The 24,714-nt window shown below is 40.1% G+C and overlaps 1 protein-coding gene across 3 annotated transcripts in view; it reads right to left on the bottom strand.

The window, feature by feature from the left end:
• Window positions 1-24,714, bottom strand: part of PDSS2 (decaprenyl diphosphate synthase subunit 2) — a 200,474-nt gene that overhangs the window by 4,248 nt on the left and 171,512 nt on the right. For all 3 annotated transcript variants that reach the window (XM_070419293.1, XM_070419296.1, XM_070419294.1), the window contains one exon: window positions 17,082-17,114. In XM_070419293.1, coding sequence (XP_070275394.1) covers window positions 17,082-17,114 — 33 coding nt within the window. The remainder of the gene's footprint in view (window positions 1-17,081; window positions 17,115-24,714) is intronic.

The following is a 24,714-nucleotide window of genomic DNA, read 5'->3' as shown; positions in this document are numbered from 1 at the left end:
GAATTTCTCTCACCCAATGATGATTTACCCCCAGTTAACAGTTGAATCTGTTCTGTCCGCAGAGGTGGGCTCATAGTGTTTTTATTTATTTATTTATTTTTATTTTTTATTTTTTAAAATATATTTTATTGATTTTTTTACAGAGAGGAAGAGAGAAGGATAGAGAGTTAGAAACATTAATGAGAGAGAATCATCAATCAGCTGCCTCCTGCACACCTCCCACTGGGGATGTGCCCACAACCAAGGTACATGCCCTTGACTGGAATCGAACTTGGGACCCTCCAGTCCACAGGCCAACGCTCTATTCACTGGGCCAAACCGGTTAGGGCATAGTGTTTTGTATATACCAAGGGACCTGATATAGTCCAGTTATAAAATGCCCATATAATGACTCACCAGTAATGTAATCCTTCAGGGAAGGTATTGTTCCTTACAACTATCTGTAAACACTTCTACCACCTACACAAACTATTGGCTCAAAGGAAATCCTTTAGATGTAATTCACAGACTATAAATGAGATTCATTTTATATTATAAATTTGAATAGACAATGGGTCTATCCTGAGAAGACAGTCTTGTCCTATGTATATAAATGTGACAAAAAAACACATAAGCTGGGGTTAAGACTTGGTTGACCATAAGATTCACACGGGGAATTTTAAAATGCAGATGCCTAGGCCCTGTTCCTGGAGATGGGAGTCAATAAGGTCTTTAAAAAATGCTTCCTATGCCATTCCGATGATTAGCCAGATTTGCGAGTACCTCACTAGTGAGGGGATGTATTTTGAGTTACTCTATTTTAAAAATAGTTGTATTGTGTTTATATTGTTTCAGTCTTTGCAATGATCAAATTCAATTCAATAAGCATTTGTTGGGCACCTATGTAGCCTAGGTATGTATACTGTAGGGCTGGAGGTACAGAGAGAAACCCAGCTTCCCAGGACCGCCTGTAAGAAGGGCTGTTATAGAGCTACAGGGCCTGAAAGGGTTAAATAGAACACAGAGGGACTGGACCTATGACCTTGATTCTAATAGCTACAATAGAAACACCACAAGTGAAAAAAAGATCCTTCCACTTTTGCCTTCACCTACATTTTGACTGGGCAAAGCCCAAATCAATGCAGAGGCAGAACTTTCCATATTAGGATGTGGCTAGAAGAGCTAGTGGGCCCACACTGGCCCTTGTGACTGGAAAAATACTTTAGCTGTAGGAAAAATAACTCACACACACACATACACACACTGAAGGTAAATTATTAGTCTGTGTTTTATTTCCTTGATATAGCACTTTAGGGCACTAATATAATTAAATCTCTAATTAATTCCACTGAGTAATTGTATAATTGTGGCATCACCTGAAATAAATTAAGTCCAATCCTCTGCTAGAGGATCCAATTAAAGGTATTAATACAGACAAGAGGATGCGAAGTACTTAAAGTTAAGTGCACTATTACTTAACATTTGTTAAAAGGTGTTACTAAACACCTTTTCAGCAATAAATGTTGCTTTATGAGGCCCATTTGAGAAAATCATTGTATGTCTCTAAAAACCATTTGGTTCGAAAGTACAAGCCTCTGCCATGGGATCTACTGTATTTTTCTATGTATAGGATGCTATTTTTTTCTAAAATCATTAGAATGAAAATTGAGGGGCGTCTTATACACAGAAGTCAGCAGAGAAGGGAGCGAGTGAATGCGTAGCTACCCATATCTTGTCAAATAGGCTTCCTCCAATCATGAGCCTTATTGTTATTGACATCAGCTGATGCCATAATTGGAGGTGGAGAATGCACAGATGCAACAGGGACCTGAGTGTTCTGAGCCCATAAAGGTGTCAAGAAATAAAAAGATAAATACTGGTAAGTGATTGTCTTACTCTGCAAAATTCAAACTGAATGTAATCAGCTATGTAAAAGAGCATGGAAATAGAGCTGCAGAGAGACAATTAGGACCTCCTCCCACTGAGTGTATGATCAGACAGTGGAGAAAACAGGGAGAACAACTCCTTAAGATGCCAAAAAAAGAAGAAGACCTTAAGAGGAAAACCAGCAAAATGTTTGAAATATTGATTTCTTAATTTTGGGTTGGAAGAGTGGGGGGCTTCTTATAAATGGGGACGTCTTATACATGGAAAAACACGGTAAAGTAGCTTTAGGAGAAGTGGAGGCTGAAGTCACTTCTCTCCAATGAAACCAGAGAAAGACTTGAAGACCTAGAAGAAACCCCACGCACAATCCTATCTTACTTCATTTTGCAGAAGATACTGGGATGAGAGACATTGCACAGGGAACTTGTGAAATAGCCTGGGTTTCATTTCTCACAGCCGGAGCTCTTCCACTCTACAGCACTGGAAAAGATTTGAAGATAATCCCAAGTTTTCTTTCACCCAACTGAACAGAATGCTTGGAGAAAACTAGGATGCTAAAACTTGTCTGGAACACAAAATAGACCTTGTTCTGAAGAAACTGGATAATAGAGAGTAAGAGAATATAAAACAACACATTAAAGTTTTTAAAAAATTTATTGATTGACGAGAGAGAGAGAGAGAGAGAGAGAGAGAGAGAAACTGTAATTTGTTGTTCCACTTATTTGTGCATTCATTGGTTGATTCTTGTATGTGCCCTGACCGGGGATTGAACCTGCAACCTTAGCATACTGGGACAATGCTCTAACCAATTAAGCTACCCCGCCAGGGCACATTAAAAATTTTTTTTAAATGGTTGCAAATACCTGGATAAGAGTAAAAGAAAACCAATGGAACCATGTTGAAATGTGAAGAGACCATATACTTGTTAATCAAGGGGTAGAAGTGGACCACGCTTCCCTAGTGGAGATTATGAAGTTGGCAAAAAGATAAGATGCAGAAATGATAAGGGACTTCAATCTTCAAACATCTACTAAAACTCACATTCCATAGTTGACAAATTCTTGGTGTGCCTGACTGATATAATTTTATGTATCAGAAGACAGAAGAAGCACTTCTTGCTTAACTATGTCAACATATTAGTAATCGGATGTAAAGGTGATAGGAATCTGGCAAAAACAAAAACAAAAACAAGAGAGAATGCCATCTTGGTATCAAAATCAGGTTAAGAAAGGACCATCAGGCATGGTTTTTAGATACCCAGACTATACATTAGAAAAGTGCATTGTGCCTTAACCGGTTTGGTTCAGTGGTCTCGGGTTCAATTCCGGTAAAGGGCACATACCTTGGTTGCAGACTCCTCCCTGGGGCGGGCCCTGGCTGGGGCTCGTGCAGGAGGTAACCAATCGATGTGTTTCTCTCACATCGATGTTTCTCTCTATCTTTCCCTCTCTCTTCCACTCTCTCTAAAATCAATGGAAAAATATCCTTGGGTGAGGATTAACAACAACAATAAGAACAAAAGAAAAGTGCATTGAAAAAGCTAGTGAAAAGATTATCATGATTCTAAGAGATCATCAGTAGAAATACAAGGTGGACAAAGACAGGTTTACAGTTATTTGTATAAAAAATAATACAACAATAATAAATAATAAGTAAATAATAATATAAGAATAAACTGTGTTTTGCATACTCACAACTGTAAACCTACTTTTGCCCCATCCCGATTAGTTGAAGGGTGACAAGCTAAATTCCAACAATGGTCATAATTAATTATGAACAAAACCGAAATAAATGGCCACAGACTAAGCTCTCTCAGGGCTCAGACTTGAAAAGGCCCAGGCGTGAGAAGAGGAGTGAATCATCCCTTCTGCTGCTGGCCTGCTGAGCACCCGCTCTGCACAAGGTAGTCCTATGGACACAGGACGCTATCCCTGATTTGAAGGAGCTGACAAAGGACAGGGACAAAGTTGTAAAAACTTGTGGGAATCCATCCATAAGTCTGTATTGTCACCAGAACACTGTCACAGATGGTTTTAAAGTTCCATTACTCATAGGAAAAAAAAAAAGAATAAAGTTCCATTACTCATAGAAAAATGTTCAGAAACAACCAACCTTGTAAGAATCTGCAAAAGACTAACAGATTCATGGGGAAAGAATAATAAGGAGCTTCAAAATGTAAAGGCAGTGGTTGAATAAAAACAAGCTCAAATATTTGTGAAAGATGTATTATTAAGAGAAGACAAAGAGGAAATAGAGCAACTAAATAATGAGTTAAAATTGTAATGACTGTCAGGCCACAGTGGCGGCTCAGTGGTTGAGCATTGACATATGAACCAGGAGGTCACAATTCAATTCCTGGTCAAGGGCACATGTCTGGGTTGCGGGCTTGATCCCCAGTAGGGAGCGTGCAGGAGGCAGCCAATGATTCTCATCATTGATTTATCTCTAGCTCCCCTCCCATCCTCCCTCCCTCTTGCTTCCTCTCCCTTCCTCTCCCCACCAGCAAATCTCTCACTCATTCAGTCTGATGTCCCTGTCTGGCTTTCATCTTCTGGCACTTCCCCACTCCGTCCTCCTCCTCACTCTGGAGACCTGATTTCTAGGCTGGCACACCTTCTCAGAGGCTTCCAGCCATCTCTGTCCGCTCTTGCAGGCTTAGACTGAGGAATTGTCCTTCCTAGCTAACTGAAAGAAAGAGAAACTTCACAGAGGAGGGGAGAGGCAAATGTCTTTCAACATAGGACAAAAGAAAGATGAAGACAGGTGCATTCTGGAACACAAACCAGTGAATTTATGAACAATGATGGCAAGATCACAGAAGAGGTCATTAAAGAGATGGTTTGTGGGTTCCAGAAAAAAGGCAGTGGTGACCACAATCCCAGACAGGTCACAATGGACAAGTCAGTCATGACAAAACACTCTCATTTTCCTTTGGATATGACCACTTGGCTATTAGCTTGAGAAACAGTAGAGATCAAGTATATGCAGATTTTGGAACTTTAGTCCTTCGTGGATAAGACAGAGAAATGGGGTCTGGTATTATGGATTTGAATATGTAAAACAACTATTCCTAGAAAGTGGTTAGTAGTGAGCAGCAAAGTGGTTCTCCACAGCTGGCTTTGAACATGGAGGAGGCCCCAGAAGGGAAATTAGGACACCAGTCCTACAACCAAAAGAACTAAATTCTGCTACTCCAAGTTCTAGAGAAATGCTGCTCACAGCCCACACAACTACAGTACCTGAGCCCTGAGCTCATGAGGATTCAGATAAGCCATGCCAGACCCCTCCCCCAGACACTGTGAGATAAATGTTATTGTTCTAAACCACTAAAAAGAAAAGTGATCTCTAGTGTTGTGCTATAAGACTCAATATTTGGTTTCTTTCTCTTATCAATTCTATGCATTGCTTGGATGAAGATGGAGAAGAAATGCATATTACATTATAATTTTCAGATGTCATACAGTCAAGAGAGAGAGCTAACATGTGGAGAGCATCAAAATGTCAATGGTTTTGACATGCTGAACAACAGACTGATACTAGCCAGATGAAATATAACAGGGATAACTGTATAGTTGTGCATTTAGGTTTCAAAAATTAATCGAAGTGTAAGCTCAGTTTGGCAGTGACTCATTAAAAAATGCTGAAATCTGTGATAACCACATACCTTACATAATTTAAGACTATAATGTAGATTTTTAAAAAGAATAGTTTATTGATTTTTAGAGAGAGAGGAAGATAGAGGGAGAGAGAAATATCAATGAGAGAGGGCAATATCGATGTGCTGCCTCCTGCACACCCCCACTGACCACTGAGCCTGCAACCCAGGCATGTGCCCTTGACCTCCGGGAATCCAACCGGCAACTTTTGGGTGCACAGGATGACACCCAACTGAGTCACACTAGCCAGAGCTATAATGTAGACTTAACAAAAGCAAATGCAAACTTTGGCAGCATCAATAGGTGACATCTCCAAAACACAGGCAGGAACGGTCACAGCACACTCTGATGGTCAACTAGTTTAGAAAACTGTATTCAGTTCTGGGTGCCGCTGCCATGTGTGAGAGGGGCAGTCACGATAGACTGGGACCAGTATGAGGATGAAGAAGCATTTTGCAACATGTCATCTAAGGAAATGTAACCTGGAGGAAAGGATTAAAGGAAATTATGAACGCTATCCTCAAAAATTAATTAATGCTAAAGCAATTAATTAAATGGAAGAAGGAGCAGTCCTGTTCTATATGCTTTAGGGGACAGGCCAAAGCGACGAGGTGAAGTTCTGGGAAGCAGATTTCAATGACAAATAAGAAACAGCTTTCAAATGACTAGAGCTGTCTAACAACAGAATAATTATTTTTGACAAGTTGTGAACTCCTCACTAATGGAAGTCCACAGTGATTGGATGACCAAGTCAGAGAAAGTATGAATGAAATTCAGCAGGTGTGGAAGGTGGGACAATGCTGCTTCCAAAGTCCCATCACAACTCCCAAGATTTCAGATGCCAGCACTTCAACGGAATGGCAGGATGGTGCAACAGGAAAAGCGACAATAAAACCTTCCTCATGATAAAATGTGAAATGTATTGCAGACAACATAATAAAGCATTCCTTTTTACTTAGAGTAACAAATTATTTGCAAGAATCAATAGGAAAAAATTCTACTAATCTTAACTAAATATCTTACTTTGGCAAAGACAGGAGACAGAAAAGAGAATTCTTAGTTATTTTCTCAATCACATGAATTCACATGCAAAACAATAAGAATTATATTAAACTGAAACTTGAGAAGCAATCAGTGCTTCATGTTTTCCAAAGGAAAACTTAACCATTTATAAATAATCACAGCTTTATCCATATTCTGATTCAAAGCTAATTTTTAATTTTGATATCACATGCCAAAGAGGAACTTAATTCTACACATTGAAATTCAAATAGCAAAACTAGGATCAATTTGGCCAGTGTGGCTCACCTAAAGGTCAAGGGTTCGATTTCCGGTCAGGGCATGTGCGGGAGGCAACCAATGGATGTTTCACTCTTACACCCATCTCTCTCTCTCTCTCTCTCTCTCTCTCTCTCTCTCCTCCCCCCCTTTCTCCATCCTTCCTTCCCTCCCTCCTTCTCTAAAATCAATAAAAAAGGACGTCCTCAGGTAAGGATTAAAAATATAAATAAAAATAAATAAAAAAATGTTAACAAATTAACCTGGAACCATGAAACTTTTTAGTAAACTCTGTAATAGAAATTCAAAAGCGAAACATAGCATAGGTTGTGGAGTGCAGCATGGAGCCAATCTTGCCTGTAGCTTTTTTTAGGAGTGAATCAATAAAGAGTAAGCTCTGTTATCTCATGACAAACACGATGCTGGTTATTTAATGAAAGAGAACACTGTGGGAGGAGAGCACTCACATCATGTGGGCATCAAATAGTCCTGGGGGCTATCTGAGGAACACATAACTATGTAAGAGCGAATTTGGTTTCTATTACTGTACTTTAGTCTGTATCTGACTTAGACTTTCTTAAATCCTTCTCATGCCTCAATTTTCATCTGCTTTAGTATTTGGATGCTGATACTTGGGAATCACTTCCCTCAAAGCTACTTTCACGACCACCATCATTCACAGGACCCTACATTCCTAACATCCTAACATGGATCCTGATACACATTTGCAGGATTAACACCTCTTCCAGACATAGGGGATCTCTACGTTATGGTGTTATAGAGGGTACTAGTATATTTGTAAACACAGATCCTTGTCTCCTTCAAAAGAATGATGATAAGAACTATATAAAACTTTATTGAAAGAGTGAAAAATGCTTACCAGTTTAAAAAAATATCATAATTAGCCTGGCTGGTGTGTCTCAGTGGTTGAGTGTTGACCTATGAACTAGAAGGTCATGGTTCGATTCCTGGTCAGGGCACATGCCCAGGTTGTGGGCTTGATTCCCAGTGTGGGGTGCGCAGGAGGCAGCCAACCAATGATTCTCTTTCATCATTGACGTTTTTAACTCTCCCTCTCCCTTCCTCTCTGAAATCAATACAAATATATTTTAAAATATCATAATTATTGCACTGGTTCAGCAAACATAAATCCTAAGAGTCTTTTACTAGATAGTCACTATTTCTGAGACCAGGACTATGCTAGATTATAGATTTTTTGGGTGTTTGCAAGATCAGAACCTGCACATTCTCCCTTACTTCTTTCTGTGGTGTGTCTGAAGCATCTTTTTTTTTTTTTGGTTTGTTTTTAAATATATATATTTTCTATTTATTTCAGAAAGGAGGGGGAGAGAGAGAGAGAGAGAGAGAGAGAGAGAGAGAGAAACATTAATGATGAGAGAGACTCATTGATAAGCTGCCTCCTGCATGCCCCCGACTGGGGATCAAGCCTGAAACCCAGGCATGTGCCCTTGACTGGAATTGAACCCGGTACCCTTCAGTCCCTAGGCCAGTGATGGCGAACTCATGACACGCCTGTCAGAGGTGACACGTGAACTCATTTTTTTTGGTTGATTTTTCTTTGTTAAATGGCATTTAAATATATAAAATAAATATCAAAAATATAAATCTTTGTTTTACTATGGTTGCAAATATCAAAAAATTTCTATATGGGACACGGCACCAGAGTTAAGTTAGGGTTTTTCAAAATGCTGACACACCGAGCTCAAAAGGTTCACCATCACTGCCCTAGGCCGACGCTCAATCCACTGAGCCAAACGGGCTAGGGCTGAAGCATCTTGAGAAGCAGCATGGTGGCAATACACTGTAGAGTCAGTGGACCTGGGCAGAATCATGACTGTGAGATAGTAACTGTGTGAACACTCTTAGGTAATTTGATCTCTTCTCCATGAAATGAAGGACTTCAGAGATAGAATTTGATAGAAACATCTGATCAGGTATGTCTTGAACAGCATACACACTGAAAAACATGCGTGTGGTGGCCTGATGGCAGGCACCGTAGAGAGATCAGAGTGTGTACAAAGGCTTAACAACCTTTCCGAACTGGTGCCCACAAATCTTGTCAGAGTGGATGGCAGATAAAGGTTAGAAGTTCCTGAGATCTAGAACAGGGAGACCTTCCACAAGGGGCACCCTTGTGCTACGCAGGAATCAATCTTCAGAGATTGATCGTGGGCTTTACTATGTCCTGGTGAATAGGTAAGACCTTTCATCAAGCCAGGAAGTCAAGGACTTGGGGGAAAGGGACAGAATCTACTCACCACAGTGTGTGTGTGTTGGGGGGGTGGTGGGGGTGAGGAGTGCTTGGGGACACGGCTTCATATGCACCAACGAAACAAATTAACAGGTTTGTGATAGATCAAACATCTTAACATCACGAAATCCTTATTGCTGTACAAAATCAGGCCGTAGGGGTAGTGGCTAAGTTTGGAAATATCAATCCAGGGCATGACAAAGACTTCTAACTTACTAAAACCACATTCAGCATCTATAAACAAGTGCCTCTCCGTTCTCTCAAAAAATGTAATTTTGGAAAACCCATGTTTTTCCTTTGTATTTTTTTTTTTAATGACAAGGAAACAGACAATATTCCCTTCAGCTCTACTCAGAACAGTTTCAGGCTCCTCTGTGGAGACAGAAGGCTCTCTCCCTACATAAAGGCACATAGGCCCTCCCTGTGCACAGGTGGCTCCTGATACCACTAACTAGGAGCACTAATTGAATCCAGCTATCCCACAGTGCAGAGCATTCACACACAGAACCAGCCTGGAGGGCATTTTTAGTTAGCTTTCTAGATTCAAAAGGTTACTCCAATTGCATCTTTATTTCAAACCAGGAGTTCAAGGCTTTGAGGATATAATAATTTGATTAAAAATGCACTTGGGGGAAAATAACAAGAGCAAAGGTGGAGTCAGATATACCTTATGAATTAAAAGTACAGAATATAGGCACAAACATTTGGCATACCATGGGTCATTCATTCGTTCATTCATTCAACAGTAATTCAATAAATATTGATTGGGTATCTAGTACTGTGTTAGGCCCTCAGGGGACATATAATGGTGAGAAAAACCAGACATGATTCCAGGCTTACAAACAAGAACTGGTCATCAAAAATCTAAGTCTGCCGAAGCTTCCTGATAAATGTTAGTTATTATATAAATATGTAATTTTTAGGTGCCAGTAATTCAAAATGGTTAATTTAAGAATGGGAGAGATTGCCCCACTAAATATTATTGTTATGAACTAAGTAATTTCACATTTTATATATAAAGTTAGAAACCAAAGATCACAAAGTAGGAATATATGATCTGAAGAAAAATAAAAAAGACAATTGCTTAGAGGATTGAATTAAATTAGTATTAACAGCATTAGGTTAACAACTGAAAGGGTGACACATTTTATGATGTCATCCAGAGGGTTATTGATATCATTTAATAATTTTATTCATGATGCACAAGGGAACAGAGATTATGGTTATTAAATCTGTTGACGCCATTGAGGTGTGTGGGATTGCTAACACCTCAGAGAACAAGAATCCAATTTTAAAATAACATTAAGAAATTAGAAGAATAGATCATCAAAGCAAGATGATAGTCACTGAGGACCAATGCAAAAATAATATACTAGAAGCCTTTAGGAGGGAAAACACTAGCTTGATGATGGGCAAGGAATAAATGTCCAGAGGGCAATTGTTTTGCAAAATGACTTGAAGACTCATGATAAGGCACACACTGGTTAAAGGCATTAATGACTGCATGTGTGATTAGAATTTATTTGGATTAAAATTTTCACTGATCTACAAAGTTTCTAAGCTTTATTGTGAACAAAAACTGATCTATGATTATTTTTCCATCATTAATAATTATATATTGACGGAGATTTGGAATCGGAGCAGTAGTTGCAAAAACTGATTTTAGTAGATCAATTGTTCTGAAAACAGATTAAGCAAAATCCATTCATTATTGCTGTAATGAATGTAATGTGAAATTCTGAAATGTGACTGCCAAAAAAGAATAATAACTGGTTTTATCTGATTTTTAAGAAAACAAGGAGTGGGGATTTAGACCAACACCTGCAATGCCTGCCTAGGGCTAGGTTCCCCTCATCCGCAGCTGTCCTCCAGCACCTCAATCCCTCTGAGGCCTAGCACAAAACCTCACAGTGTAAAAAAATTTACATTCTCCACTTGTGCTTTTCTGCCTATCGCCATAGAAGCAAGCAATTCTTTAGGAGCCTAGAATTAAATTCTGATTATATCAGTAAAAACACATTTTTCAATTCTCAATAGCCCAGGTTATAATCTGAAAAATTTCAATTCAAATTAGAGTACACTTTGAAAGCAGAAATCCTTAAAAAATACAATGTATTTCTTATTTTAAACATGCTTAAATGTGGTCACCTTAATGCCCTTATTTACATTTTTATGTGTTGTCTTCCAGTCTTTATCAAGCATGTAACATTTTACATAGTTGCATTTATATCATAATGGCATTTGAATTTGCATAATTTCTTCTTTTTTTTGGTGTTTCATCTTTTTTTCTTTTGGATAATTTTTCTTGAAATTCTGCAGGGTGGGGCAAGTGTAGATTTACAGTTGTTTGTATGGAAAATAATACAATAATTAATAAATAATAATATAAGAATAAGCTGTGTTTCCTGTACTCACAACTGTAAACCTACTTTTGCCCGTGTTATAAACATCTGATCTAATTGGACTACAAGTCCTTTATGGAAAAAAATGGGGGAGGTGAATATCAATGCTTCTATATAATCTCTATAATTATCACTAAAACAGGAATCCTAAATGTTCAGACAACTCCAAGAGGTCAGAGGAAGTGAGAGATTGCATGCATAAGTGATGCTGTATGGGATATTCTACCAAGGAGCTAATGTAAAGCCCCAGGGTAGGAGATGCAGCATCTGCCCAAGAAAGGGGTATAGGGAAGAGAAAACACAGCAACATCTGGTCTCTAAATGTGCCAATGTGAAAAATTCTCAGAGCCAGTTAGCTAGGGCTTGGGATAGAACGAGCAGGCAAAAATTGCCAAAAAAAGAAAAGAAAAAAAAAAAGAGGCTGGCTTTGTCAGTAAAGAAAGGACAATAATATTATAGCAAATTTTATATTCAAGGTTCAAAAAAAGAATTTTGGACTCAATATGCAGCAAAGTGTTTGACACACTCTGTGTAGAATAAAAGAAAAACCAGCTAAAAGGGCAACCTTGGAAAGGAGAACCAGGATATGTGAGGAAAGGCACTTTTTTCTTCGTAAAGGGAAGTGATGATATGTGATCATGCAAATACAAATGCAAATGTCTGTGGACAGTACTGTTAGATGGTTGGAAGAGAATTTTAATGTGCACCCTATGCAAATGCGTTTTATAACAAAACAAAATGTGTGAGGCCTTCTGAGGGCGGGAGGGAGGAGGGGAGCAGTCCTTCTGCACACTGTGCCTGAGAGGCACGGGAGGATGAGAAGAATGTGCTGCACTAGGATCCTGAATAAATTCTAGGAGAGAGTGTAAGTCAAAAAGCTCAGTTGGTTGAGCCTCTTCCCATGCACCAAGAGGTCACCTGTTTGATTCCCGGTCAGGGCACAAGCCGGGATTGCAGGCTTGATCCCCAGTGCAGGGCATGCAGGAGGTAGCCAATCGATGTTTTACTTTCTCCCTCTCCCTTTCTCTCTCTAAAATCAATAAAAAAAAATATTTAAAAAAACCTACCTTACATTTAACTGAGGACTGGATGTCTAATGAATCAACACCTGCAAGATCTTTCTTTATCAAGTGCTTAATCTTGAGCAATTCTCTAAGCTTAGAGTGAACTTACCGAGTAAGGAGACATTAGAAAGAACAACTCTCTGTTCTGTACTGAGTCATGGGGAAAATTATGTGAACTGCACAGCAAAGACTGGAGATGAATATAAAGAAAGCTTCTGTAAATTTAGACTCTTTGTGTCAAAATTAGCATGAAGTTTCAAGCCCATTTACGGCTCCATCCTAGGCACTTGTGAAAGACGAGCAGGAGGCCTCTTCAGTGCTGACAGGCTGTGGCTCTGACCAAGTGACATTTACACATATCTGCAGCAATTATAAAAAGGAAATTAGGAAAAGCCTGCATCTCTGTGATGGAGATATTTAAGCAAGCCATTCTGAATGTGTTAAAAAATTAAAATTGTAGAAAGCCAAACCATAGGTGCCATGTTTTGCCTGAAGTGGTAAAAATACCATCTGCCCAGTCTTTTAGCAGCATGCTTATGTCACGTAGCAGTAGGCTAAACTACAGGCATACGCTCGGCTCCAGCTGGGGGAAATACACAGACGCTTGTAGATGTTTTTCTAAGCAAGAGTAGGCAACATAGTCCCTTTCCTTCAGACATATATGTTAGTTACCATAGCAAACTGAGTGCAACTGTGGTCCGAGGAGCTTAGGCAGCAGTCCCAGCACATGGCCACAATTCCTGCAGTTCCGTAGGTGGCACTCTTCCCTCTAGCACTGAACTGAATCACTAGAGCTTAACCTTGGGGCCAGAAGCCTCCACAACCAGGCTGCAGACCAATCACTGTAATTAAGGTCCCCATGGCATTGTGCATATGAGCAAAACTGGTAGCACCAGCTTCTTGATCACAATTCACTCCTGGTAATTACATTCTGTCTAATAAAACTCCTCCTGCAGTTTTAACTAGGTAAGTAAGATGTTTCTTGTTTTTCCATTTTAGAAGCTACTGGATAGAATCACCTTACAGTTAAGCAGCTGCCTTCCCTGCCCAGCCCCCAGAGGGACGAGTTTCAGTCGTGGGTAGAGGACGCCTGTGCTTGTGTTAACCACCTTACCGAGGCAGGAGAGACTTAATGAATTAATAGTTGTCGAGGGCTTTGATATCTTAAGATGAAAGGCACTGCAGCCGTGCAAAGCATTCATATCCAGACTCTACTGCAACAGGAACTCAATTAAAAAGTAATTCAATTTATTTGAGTATTTGAATACAGACCACTGTTTTGCTGAATGTGACAGACATCCTACAGATCCAGCTGAGGCTGATTCTGAAGCTATGGCCTCTTCTGCCCTTTTTCCTTCTGCCTCGCCATTCTGAGACTGACTAAATCTGAGGTGGCATCTACAGCCACAGAGCACCCGGACAAAATAATTTCCTATGGCTCTTGAAATCTTATTTTTCAGATAAAATTTGGCTTTTGAGTAAATACTCACAACTTGGCAATAAAGAAATTTCCAGCTACAGATAAATTTCATGACGGTCTCCAGAAATAGCCACTGAGTTTCCAATGTAGTTTTACAGATAAACCCACCAGGGAAGCCCCAAGTCATGAGGCACGGTGCCTGCAATAGTCAGCATTAGCACTGTGACCACACAGAACGAGATGAGTAGAACTGAGGTCATGATGTGTATATGGCATAAGAGAATATGCAAGCTGCACCCTGTCGACTGACATCTCCTCCATACTTAGTAGAGATGGATATAATCTATCTTCCCCGTGGTACTTGGGTTTAGGTCAGTGTAAGAATGAGAGGTCTGGATTAATTACCTAGATAGCTATGCCCTTGGCCAGAATCGAACCTGGGACCCTTCAGTCTGCAGGCCAACACTCTATCCACTGAGCCAAACTGGCTAGGGCTGATATCAGATTTTGCAATGAGTTGGTGGCAGAGCTCGGTCCTGGGGTGTTTCATCTGTGCACCCTATTTTTTAATTTTTTTTCAAACTTCTTCCATTGTCATGTGCTTCTGCAATAAGAAACCTTAAAGGAGTTCTTTGAGTCATAAATAAGCAGCAATGATCAATAGTTACTCGATTGCTTTACTTTTTGGTTCATAAATTAGCTTTCTTTTACTATCACAGTAAAATCCCAGCCTTTATCTCCCAACTAATTTATTACAACCTTTTTCAGCAACCTTCTCAATCTACTTAATACCTGCAACAGGTGTCAAAAGCTTTCCTTTCTTCACTAAGATAAAAAACCCTATATCAGATTTTCTCCTGAACTAACTTCATGTGCCTTCTATTTTCTCACTCACTCACTCACTCACTCACTCACTCACACACCAAGTGTACAAAGACAAATAAGACACTGTCCCTGCCCTCCGAGAGCTCACAGGCCATGATCTGTCTCATAAGTGGATCATGATAACAGTTAAGTGCAGTGACTGAGACCCACAATGTACAGAAGAATGGAGGAAAGCACCTACTCCAGCCTGGGGAACCAGGGAGGACTTGCTGCAGCACATGATCCTAAATTAAGCCATACAGGAGGACAGGAGGGGCCCGATAAAGGGGGAAAGGCATTCCGAGCAGAGGGGCCAGTATGAAGAACAGAAACTGCACGTTTTATGTAATTTGGTGCCGCTGGAGCACAGGGTAGAAGGAGAAGAAGCCGGAGAGTCCCTCTCGGGGGTGTGATCACAGAGTTTTATATGCCAATCTACCAAGCTTTGAAACTGCTTTACAGACAACATGGAGCTAACGAAGGGTTTTAAGCTGGAGTGCAAAATTGTCGGATTTGTGGTTTTGACATTCTGAGTACTAATGGATTTGTGGGGACAAGGGAGAGGCAGGGAGAACAGTTAGTAGGTTTTTCAGTGGTTCAGATGAAGGGACTTACATTGAGCAATGGCTGAAAGATCAAGATGGGTTGGATTCAAGATAATTTAGGACATAAAATTGGCATGACTTGGTCATGGAATATAGGGTGAGGAAGTAGAAGCACTCAGGGTGACTTCTAAGTTTCTCATATGGTTGACTGGTGGGATGAGAGTGTCAACAACAGGAGAAAGAAAAGTAACAAGGACCAGAGATATAACACTAAAAGTGGACCCTAATGGACACTATGGACTTTGGGTGATAATGATGTGTCAATGTAAGTTCATTGTAACAGATGTACTAGTACCACTCTGGAGAATATTGATAGTGGGGAGGCTGTGCCTGTGTGTGGATGGGTGGGAACTCTATACTTTTTGCTCAATTTTGCTGTGAACCTAAAGCTGCTCTAAAAAATAAAATCTATTAAAAAAAAAAAAAAAAGACCAGAGATGTCAGGGAAGGCGCTGAGTTCCATTTAAGCATTGAGCTCCTTTGCCTGTGGGAGACCCAAGAGGGTATGTCCACAACTCACATTTGGGTATCTGATAAGACTCAAGCAAACATCTAAGACAAAGTGACAGATATGGAAGTTCTCAAGTTAGAGGTGCTCCTATTATCTAATTTTCTTGAGAAACAGAGAAAAGGAGGGACCGCATTTCAGGCAAGGAAAGGAGTTAGAGAAAAGGCGTAAACCTCGGGCGGCCAGGAGAGCGCAGGTTCCGGTCAGCCCTGAGAGTGCTATGGGTTTCAGCTGTTTCCCCTGTAAGCAGAACCCTTCCAGGTCGTATTTCTCCCTCCCTGTCTTTGGAGTGCAGGTGTGCTCACACCCTGGATATTCCTGCTGTTGTATAAACCAGATGGTTAACATGTTCCTTTAGCCAAGCAGCTACATGCATCCCACACACCTGCTAAAATGTTCCATTTGCCCCTGAAGGGAAAACAGAATGCGACCCAAGTGTGTTCCTAGGCTTCACTGGTAAACTGAAATCTGAACTCCCCAAAGCAATTTTCAACCAAGGATGTGTGTCAAATTATCTGCAGCACCTTCTCTCAAACCCTTCCTCCTGCCCCTGCCCCGCTCTTCCCACCAGGGGATTTTGATCTCGGTGAAAGAGGGGGTGATGCAATGGTAACCTAGGCATGTGTGTTTTCAAGAACTCCACAGGTGATGTGAGAAATACTGCCTTCAGGAGCCCAAGTCTGCCCTGTTTAGTGCTTCCTAGGTATGATCTGATGGCATAAAAGCTCTTTTCCGTCCACTGGCCAAAGGCATCTTTCCAGCAATGCTTCCTGGTCTTACTTACCTTGTTTAGTTTTTTCTTCAAAGCACTTACACCCATCTGGCATTATATTATGTATCCATTTAGTTTTTTTTCATTAGTTATCTGTCTCCCCCACTAGATTGTAAATGTCCAGAAAGGAAAGACTGGACCTGATTCACTGTTGTATTCCCCACACTTACCCTGTTGTCTGGAATGAAGCAGGCGCTTAGTAAATAAACTTATTGTTGGATGAATCTTGCTTTACCTACTAATGCCTGTTACTTAACAGGGAATGTCCCTCAGCTTTGAATGTGATTGTTCTTTTGACCTTTCAAATATAAACAGAAAAACAAACACCAAACTGAAATGTATAAAACTGTGTGCTATAAATAAAATTTACCTACCTTAGCATAGTCTAATCTTCCTTTCTCTTGAGCCTACAATAGAAAAGGGAAATATTAACTCATCAATTCTTTAAAAATTTAGTATATATGTATATACTTCAGTAGGTAGTCTACATATAAGACATTCAAACATAGTGAAAACTTGAGAGAACAGCACAATGAGCACACATATATGCTCTATCTGGATTTGACAGTAGCAGACAAGACTCTTCACGCCTTCCTGCTTTAGCACACATCTTGTAAGCATAAAACCTCTCATACTAATACATAACCACAGGTCCATTCTCAAAGTAACAATAATGACATACCATCTAACATACAACTCCATATTCAAATTTCTCCAATTGACCCTAGAATACTTTTCATAGCTTTTTTTTTTAACCTAAACCAGAATTTGTCAAGGTTCACACATTGCATTATTGCATTTTTAAAAAAACTTTATTTTTATTCTTGACACTATTACAGGTAAACCTATCTCCCCCCTGTACCCCCCACGGCCGCTTTGCCCATTTCCACCCAGCCCCCTTCCCTCTGTCCCTCACTCTGTTGCCTGTGTCTATGGATTATGCATATATGCTCTTTGGCTAATCTCTCACCTTCTTTCCTCCAGTCCTCCTACCCCCTTTCTCCTCTAACTTCTGTCAGTCTGTTCCATATATCCATGCCTCTGGTCTTATTTTGTTCATCAGTTTATTAGATTCCATATACAAGTGAGATCATATGGTATTTGTCTTTCTCTGACGGACTTATTTCACTTAGCATAATAGTCAGCAGTCCATCCATGCTGTCACAAAAGGTAAAAGTTCCCTTTAAAAAATTATTTTTTATTTTTTAAATATTTTTATTGATTTCAAAGAGGAAGGGAAAGGGAGAGATAGAAACATCAATATGAGAGAGAATCATTGATCAGCTGCCTTCTGCACACCCTGCACTGGGAATCAAGCCCATAACTCAGGGCTTGGCCGGAATCGAACCCAGGACCCTTCAGTCCACAGGCTGATGCTCTATCCACTGAGCCAAACCAGCTAAGGCAAAAAGTTCCCTTTTTATGGCTGTGTAGTATTCCATGTGTAAATGTACCACAGCTTTTTCTATCCACTCCACTGATGGGCACATGTGCTGCTTCCAGATTGTGGCTGTTGTAAATAACACTGCTATGAACACAAGGTGGTATTCTTGTGCACCCTTTCTGATTAGGGTTTCAGATTCTTAGAATACATTCCCAGAAGTGGGATCACTGGTCAAAAGGCCGTTTCATTTTTAATTATTTGAGAAGCTCCATATAGTTTTCCACTGTGGCTGCACCAGTCTACATGCCCACCAACAGTGCATGAGTATTCCCTTTTCTCCACATCCTCACCAGCACTTGTTTGTTGATTTATTGATGACAGCCATTCTGGCAGGCGTGAGGTGATATCTCACTATGGTTTTAATTTGCATCTCTTTTATGATTTGTGACATTGAGCATTTTTTGTTTTTTCATATGTTTATTAGCCATCTGTATGTCCACTTTGGAGAATTATCTACTGAGGTCCTTTGCCCATTCTTTAATGGGATTGTCTTCCTGGTGTTGAGCTATATGAGTTCTTTGTATACTAGTATTTTGGAAATTTACCCCTTATTAGATGTATTGTTGGCAAATATTTTCTCCCATCCAGTGGGTTCCCTTTTCATTTCGTTGATGGTTTATTTTGCTGTTCTGCTTTTTAGTTTGATGTAGTCCCATTTGTTTATCTTTTCCTTTGTTTCTCTTGCTCTAGGAGATATATAAGCAAAAATATTGCTACAAGGGATATCTGGACTTTACTGCATATGTTTCCTTCTAGGATTTTTATGGTTTTGCAATTACATTTAAGTCTTTAATCCATTTTGAGTTTATTCTTGTGTATAATGTAAGTTGGTGGTCTAGTTTCATTTTTTTGCATGTATCTGTCCAATTTTTCCAACACCATTTATTGAAGAAACTGTCTTTATTCTATTGCATGCTCTTGCCTCCTTTGTCAAATATTAATTGACTATAAAGATGTGGGTTGATTTTTGGGCTCTCTGTTCTGTCCCATTAATATATATGCCTATTCTTATACTAGTACTAGAGGCCTGATGCACGAAATTCATGCAAGAGTATGCCTTCCTTCCCCTGGCTGCCAGCACCGGCTTCCCTCTGGCACCCAGGACCCAGGCTTCCCTCCAGCTGCTGGCAGGCACCCGGGGACCCGGGCTTCCCTCACAGCCCCGGTTTTGTCTGGAAGGTCGTCTGGTCTAATTAGCATATTATACTTTTATTATTATAGATGCCAGTACCAGGCTGTTTTGATTTCGATGGCTTTGTAATATAGTTTGATATCAGGTATTGTGACACCTCCAACTTTGTTCTTCTTTCTTAGGATTGCTGAAGCTACTAGGATCTTTCTTGGTTGCATATAAATTTTTGGAATATTTGTTCTAGGTCTGTGAGATATGCTAGTGAGATTTTAATAGGAATTGTGTTGAATCTTTGCTTTGGGTAGCATGGACATTTTAATGATGTTAATTCTTCCAATTCATGAACATGGTATATGCTTCTGCTTATTTGTCTCTTCCTCTATTTCCTTTTTAAATGTCCTATAGTTTTTCTGAATATAGGTCTTTTACCTCCTTGGTTAAATTTATTATTTTTTGTTGTTGCATGCATTTGGTTTTAATGTCTAGGTTAAATCTACACAAGTTCCTCTCCATTTTTCATGACATGAAAATAAAAACTATTAACTTTTTTCATAAAAATCATTGACTTTTTGAAGAGACCAGGGCAGCTGTCTTATAAAAATGTCTTTTGGGATTTGTCATATTATTCTACATTGTGTCATTTAACTTGTCCCAATTTGCTTGAAAACTGGAAGCTGGGCCGTAGGAAGCTTGCTTAGGTTTAGGTTAAGCATTTTTGGCAAGAACACTTTATGCGGACTTTTATGTACTTCACATTGCATCAATTCAGGAGGCACACAGTGTCAGAGAGAGAACGAGGTTTATAACCTTGGTCCTGACTCTTCTTGCTTCTTTACAATCTTTTAAAAATTTATCCAATATGCCTGTATTAAATGTTAACACCATCACAAACCACTTTAATTTAAAATTGTGACTAAAACATTTTCTTAAATTTTTTAAAAATTGGTTTCAGATAGAAAGGGAGAGGGAGATAGAAACATCAATGATGAGAGAGAATCACTGATCGGCTCCCACTGGGGATCGAGTCTGAAACCTGGGCATGTGCTCCCTGACCAGGAATTGAACCATGACCTTCCAGTTCATAGGTTGATGTTCAACCACTGAGCCAGACCACCTGGGCCTTCTCCTTATCTCTTGCTGATTAGTATGAATTGCTCAGGCACAGCACTTTTTTTTTTTTTGGTTAATCCTCACCTGAGGATATTTTCCCATTGATTTTTAGAGAGAGTGGAAGAGAGAGGGAAAGACAGAGAGAAATATCAATGTGAGAGAAACACATCAGCTGGTTGCCTCCTGCACAGCCCAGCCAGGGGCCTGGGCCGGGGAGGAGCCTGCAACTGAGGTTCATGCCCTTGAACAGGATAGAACCCAGGACCCTTTGGTCCACAGGCTGACGCTCTATCCACTAAGCCAAACCGGGTAGAGATTAAATGATGCAGAATCATTCCTACTCTCAAACTCATTCCTGCAAACATCTGTCATCTCACGACTTTTACAATGGGGCCTTGACTTACGCGTGTCCCGACTAACGAGTTTTTTGAGATACGAGCCGTCTCTCGGGCGATTTTTTGCTTTGAGTTGCGAGCTAAAATTCGGGTTACGAGCCAGCTTCAGATACCCCACCACTAGTTGGCACAGTGAACGTCACAGTGAACGCCACAACATCAGCCCAGCATCACATGTCATTGTAATGGTGAAAATTGATTTGACAGAGTAATTTGAGTTACGAGCTCCATCACGGAACGAATTAAACTCGTAAGTCAAGGCCCCACTGTAATTTTGTTTCTGTTGTAACAGCTCCTCTTCATTCTAGGTCTTTCAACATTCTCATCTTTCAGTCTTTAACACAAAAGACATGTTAAAAGTGTTGAAAGTTAAGAAGTTGAGGAGCTTTTTTGTGTCTTGAGATTTCAGGCTAAGTGTGGAGAAACTATATAATTTATGACAACTTAGGGTGGACTTTTCCTTCTGGGAGCACTGAGCCATTTCCCAGTTTGTCTCATGAAAATGAAAATCAACAGTGTTTCTTCAGGTGGTGAGAGTGAACCTAATGCTGTTAATAAATCAGGACCTCTAGAATAGTCCTATTATAAATTCTTATAAAACCACCTTTTTCATCACATACTTTGCTTATAAACTAATCATCTTAGAGAATTCTATTATCTGGAAGTATTGGTGCTTACTTAATCCCAAGCTATTTTCAAACTCTCATTTTATTTGTGTTCTTAGAGTGGCCACCACCCTTTCACCCAGAGATACACTTTGCTGGTGAGGATGACAGAGAAACCCCATGTATGTAATCCATGTGTGTTCAGTATCAGCCCTTAAATGTTTTGGAGGCTGAGAGATTAGAAGGCTACATAGAAATGGCAGCATGATCACCACAGCCATTACAACCTGAGCAGACTGTAACTACTGATAGGTAGCTCACCCGAATGACCTTTCTAAAATAACAAAACAAAACATTTTTATTGATTTTAGAGAGGAAAATAGAGGGAGATAGAAACACCCATGAGTAATATTTCTCATTAAGCATTGTCTATTCCATTTCTTTTTGTAAAATAGTTGATTTGGGAGGGGCTATAGTTTCTATTTCACCTGATGGATGAAACAGAATACAGTAATTTCATTCACTAAATAATTACCCATTGAGCAGTTATTAGGCTTAGGCACCAGAGGCACAGCCATGAACAGCACAGATGAAGATCTCTGCCTCCTGGAGCTTACACTCCAGGGGGCTGCACAGCCTTTTGACAGGCTTCGCATACAATTTCCCTTAGAACCAATGCTCCATGAGTAGGCAAGTTCCTCCCCTGCTCACTATGTATGCCATGTCTGGATCAGTGCTAACATACAGTAGCTGGTCAACAATACCTGGTGAATGAATGAACAGATGGATGGATGCTTTTTCTTTATATGTGTTGGTTATGTACTATCTATTCAGGAAACTTACAAAGCAAAGTTCACTTTACTCACTCTTAGTTCTAGGAAAGCTGGGTGTTCAGGTTCAGAGCCAGTAAGTATGTAGCAAATGTGGAGCCACTGGATGTGTCTTACAAATACTTTTTTATCCATATTGAACATTATCACATTTTCACTTCAGTACCCAGCTTCTAGGTAGACTAAGGAAGGGAACCTATAGAAAATAAAGAATTCATGAAAATCAAGTGTAGAATAGAGAAGAATGAGCTCGCAGCCTTCTCACAGAGGCAGTGGTTTAGTGTAATTAAGTGACTCAACTTGAAGGCAGTATGTTAAAGTGAAGAGAGCCAAGAATGGAAGTCAGGCGCCCTCAGATTTCAACATGACATCACAAAGCCTCTGGTGTTAAGTAGGTCTTGTCTACAGAGGAAAGCAAGTGGCCTAAGACCTTATCTGTGACCACTCCAGGAGGCACTGTGACCTGGGAGGATGGGTTTGCTGGGAGACAGGAAATATGGTTCATATGGTCCATAATATGTTAACACCTTGGATAATTTAAAAAATTTTATGTGGGCCTTTATTTTCTTATCTGTAAATAAGAGTTCTGGACTGGACCAGACCAGATGTTCCCAAATGCTGGGCTCTCACAAAGACTGGGCTGGCTGTAGCAGAATCGCTTGGGCAGCTTGTTAAAAATACAGATCCTCTGAATCCTGGCCCTAAGATTCCGATCCATTTGAGGATCACTGGTCCAACCTACATTTAATGTCCTTTTCGACTTGGGCTTCTGGATGCACCAGTGTTTACTTATAAAGGTTAAAAGAGAATAAACAACTTTATAAACTTCTTAAAGTCTCAAGGAAAATGGAGTGCTATAACTTCCCTTTTTCTGACACCTGCCACTTGTGTATATTTCTAGCAGAGCAAGATTTTATTAAAATAACTTTCTCACTGGGGACCAAAATAGGCTGATATAAAATAAACGCAGACTGTATTTCAACAGCAAGCAATGCTGAACCTCTCCCTGCCACCCTGCTCACTGCCAGGAGCCCCAGTAAATTCTACCATACACGGCAATGCCCCAAGGGCTTCATTACTAGGGTCTGTAAAACAGATTCACTCCTCTTTTTGCCTCCTGTAGGTGTGCTTCTTGTCAATCCAGGCCATGAGAAGAGAAAGTAATTTTTCCTAATCTTTAGCAGTTCACAGAAAATGTATGGTTTGAACCTTGTTTTATCTTAAAAACATGTGAAATGGGAGGTGAGGGGAGGGATCTGAAATGGCAGCAGAGTAGGCGGAAGCTGTACTCACCTCCTCCCAGAACCAAACTGGAATTACAACTAAAATATAGAGCAACCAACCTGAATAACCAACTGAAGACTAGCTGAACAGAAGTCTTATAACCAAGGAGTTACAGAAGAAGCCACATGGCAAAAGGGGCTGGGCCTGCTCCCACAGGCAGTGGTTGAGATTCAAGAGGGATAACTCAGCTGCAAAAGTTTCCCCCTGAGAAGAGTAGGGTCTCAAACCCAAGCCGGACTCCCCCACCCAGAGCACCACAGCTGGGAAGAGGTGCCCACATTCTGTCTGTCTGTAAAAATCAGCAGGGACAGATTACAACTAATGAAATTGAAGCATTAATAAAAACACTTCTAATAAACAGAAGTCCTGGACTGGATGGCTTCACAGGTAAATTTTACCAAACATTCAAAGAAGAACTAACACCTATCCTTCTCAAAGTATTATCAAAAATTTAAGAGGAGGGAAGGCTCCCAAGCTCATTTTACGAGGACAGCATTATCCTAATTCCAAAACCAGATAAAGACACCACAAAGAAAATTATAGGCCAATATCCCTGATGAACACACATGCTAAAATCCTCAACAAAATATAAGCAAAATAGGTTCGATTCCTGGTCAGGGCACAGGCCCCAGGTTGTGGGCTCAATCCCCAGTGTGGGATGTGCAGGAGGCAGCTGATCAATGATTCTCATTCATCATTGATGTTTCTATCTCTCTCTCCTTCTCCCTTCCTTTCTGAAATCAATAAAAATATACATAAGAAAATCTCAGCAAAGTGGGAATAGAGGGAGTATACCTCAACATAATAAAAGCCATGTATGACAAACCCACAGCCAACATCATAATGAATGGGCAAAAATTAAAAGTGTTTCCCTTAAGATAAGGAACAAGAGAGGGATGTTGGCTTTCACCACTCTCCTTTTTTGTTTTGTTAATTCTCATCCAAGAATATTTTTTCCATTGATTTTTAGAGAGATGGAGGGGGAGAGAGAGAGATATCGATGTGAGAGACATTGATTGGTTGCCTCCCACATGTGCCTCACTGGGGCCTGGGATTGAACCTGCAACCCAGGTATGTGCCCTTGACTGGGAATCGAACCCACGGCCCTTTGGTGCATGGGCTGACGCTCTAACCACTGAGCAAACAGGCCAGGGCCACCACTCTCTTTTCTAAAAAATATGTTTTTATTGATTTTTTTAGAGAGAGA

The sequence above is a fragment of the Myotis yumanensis genome, unplaced genomic scaffold (assembly GCF_028538775.1).
Source record: "Myotis yumanensis isolate MYYU_CA2020_CCGP unplaced genomic scaffold, mMyoYum1.0.hap1 SCAF_6, whole genome shotgun sequence".
Classification (NCBI taxonomy): Eukaryota; Metazoa; Chordata; class Mammalia; order Chiroptera; family Vespertilionidae; genus Myotis; species Myotis yumanensis.
The sequence above is the reverse complement of the archived record's forward strand: the minus strand, read 5'-3'. Positions and strand labels throughout refer to the sequence as shown.